Source organism: Benincasa hispida, chromosome 11, assembly GCF_027475165.1.
Source record: "Benincasa hispida cultivar pf3 chromosome 11, pf3_genome.v1.1, whole genome shotgun sequence".
Classification (NCBI taxonomy): domain Eukaryota; kingdom Viridiplantae; phylum Streptophyta; class Magnoliopsida; order Cucurbitales; family Cucurbitaceae; genus Benincasa; species Benincasa hispida.
In genome coordinates this window covers 21,662,726-21,665,212 of record NC_143488.1, presented here as the reverse complement: position 1 = coordinate 21,665,212, position 2,487 = coordinate 21,662,726, and the positions used below count along the sequence as shown (strand labels likewise).

Sequence of the window (2,487 nt, the reverse complement as noted above, 5' to 3'; positions counted from 1 at the left end):
TTCTTACTTCACCTTGTCTTGACACCTCTAGCTTGCTGCATGCCAGGCGTCCCCTTTTCAGGCTGCCAATGCCCTTCCTTGCCACCACCAGCTTGAAGTGTCTGCCACTTCTTACTCTAGCTTAACCTAACCGATTTACATGCTTTATTCTTCTCCTAGCTCAAATTGCATGGTTTTCAAACATCCTTTTTGATTTCCATATGTCTGGTTAGTTCTTTTCAGCCCACAACCCTCAGATGTCCATGGCTCGTAGCACATCGTATAGCTCTTGCATTACTGCATGACTCATTGTTAATAATATGTCGTTGCCACGCATTACCCAACGATTTTGTTGTCGCTCACCGTTCAGCACATAGCCTGTTCATAGCTCATTGTTTAGTGATCTCTCGATGTCGCTTATTATCTAACAATCTCACTATCGCTCATTGTGCATCTCTCGTTGACCCATCGTCTAATGCATCACGCCCATCGTCTAGTGATCATGCCTATCATCTAGCAATACACCCATCGTCTAGCACGTCTGCTTATCGTGTAACACCATCGCCTAGCACTTACATCTATCGTCTAACACTCGTGCCTAATGCATCGTCTAGAGCCTACACTTATTATCTAGTGCCCAAGCTCATTGTTTAATGCTATCATCTAGTGTTATCGTCTAGCGCTTATGCTAACCGTCTAGCACCCAAGCTCATCCATCGTCTAGTGCCATCGTCTAGTGCTTATGCTTATCATGTAGCGCCATTGCCTATCGTGTAGCGCCATCAGCTATTGTGTAGCGTCAGTGTCATCGCCTATCGTGTAGCACCATCGCCTATCGTGTAGTGCCATCGCTTGGTGCATTGTTTAGCGCCGCATGTAGCTACACAATCGTCTGCACACACAACACTCCAACGACCAGTGCCCACACTCCCTCACACCTGATTCTACGGCATGCATGCTAACCTCAAAAACTTTGTTGCCACATGCATTGTCCAACGCATGGCTTTTCTTCACTCGACCACACTTGGCTTCAAGGCTTAATCTCTTATAACCTCTATAAAGTTAGCCTCATTAAAGCCTTATGTGTTAATGCTTTCTAACACAGAACGCATGGTTTCTTTTGACTTCATAGTTAGTCAAATTTTTTACTAGTTAAGGCTCAACTCAAAGCTACTCAAACAAAATCTATTCCAATACTTAGAATTTTCCCTCTATTTAAGATAGGATTTAACTTATACTTATTTAATTCCCTTAATTACCTATTTAAGTAGGGAAATTGAGATCTGAGTTTCATAATAAGTGGGTAAAGGAAATGTATCAACGTTATCCTACGATCTTCTCCATTAGTTTCAACTGTGAGATTCCTATGTTGCACCTGCAGTCATTTTTAGGTAGCACTAGCTAGTCGTTAACCATGGTGATCCCTACGGAGGGTTGTAACATAGGATTCAGAACAACCCAAGCTTAAAAAATGAATGAGGTCTTATAGTTCCATCTTGGTTATTGTCTTCCACCTCGAGGCATATTCATACCATTCTATAAGATCTGAAAATGGCGGGTCATACTTACAAGAATTACTAACTATTAGTAAAGATCTTGACCGAAAACGATAACCAAATGAACTATAGGAATAAAGAGTTATTCTGATATAGTATTTGGTCAGGATTTTTTTGTCTGACTGAAAGATTTTTTTACTACCCCAAGGTAGCAACTATTCTAAATCACTGAAGTATAATCGCAAAATAAATAAAGAAAAATAGGTACTTTATTTATTTGCTAAAAAAATTGGATCTAGATGCACAAGTTTAATAGAATTTGTTTAAATTTTGTTTAACAATGTCGAATTCAATTATACAACTGCTCGCTTCCGATAAGTTTAATGGAAAAGGATATTTAAACTTGAAATCGAACATAAATATGATATTAGTTGTGGATGATCTGAGGTTTTTGTTGATGGAGGAATGTCCTCTGATTCCTAGTAAAACAGCGACCGGAAGTGTTCGAGACATCTATGATCAATGGGTTAGGGCTAACGAAAAAGCCAGGGCTTATATCTTAGCAAGTATATATGATGTACTTAATAAGAAACATGAGGTAATGCCAACTGCCCGTGAGATAATGGCATTGCTCCAGGAGATATTTAGGAAATCGTCATCCTCTATTCGACATGAAGCCATTAAGTATGTTTATAGTACTCGCATGAAATAAGGTACCAACATCAGGAAACATATTCTCGATATGATGTTCCATTTTAATATTGTTGAGGCTCATGGGACAACGATAGATAAAGCCAGTCAAGTCATATGATATTAGAATCTCTACTGAAGAGTTATCTAACTTTCCAAACCAATGTTGTTATGAACAAAATTACTTACAATTTGACAACATTGTTAAACGAACTGTAGACGTATCAGCCTATGATGAAACTTAAAGAAAGTGAAGTAAATGTTATCATGACCTAAAAAGTTTCTTAAGGGTTCTACGTCTAGAACAAAACCCGCTGATAAA

The 2,487-nt window shown here is 38.8% G+C and overlaps 1 protein-coding gene across 1 annotated transcript; it reads left to right on the top strand.

Annotated features, from left to right (window-relative positions):
* Positions 1–1,815: 1,815 nt before the first annotated feature.
* LOC150032473 (uncharacterized) lies at positions 1,816–2,187 on the top strand. Its single transcript, XM_090306920.1, has one exon. The coding sequence runs from the start codon at positions 1,816–1,818 to the stop codon at positions 2,185–2,187; it is 372 nt and encodes a 123-aa protein (XP_090163046.1).
* Positions 2,188–2,487: the final 300 nt, after the last annotated feature.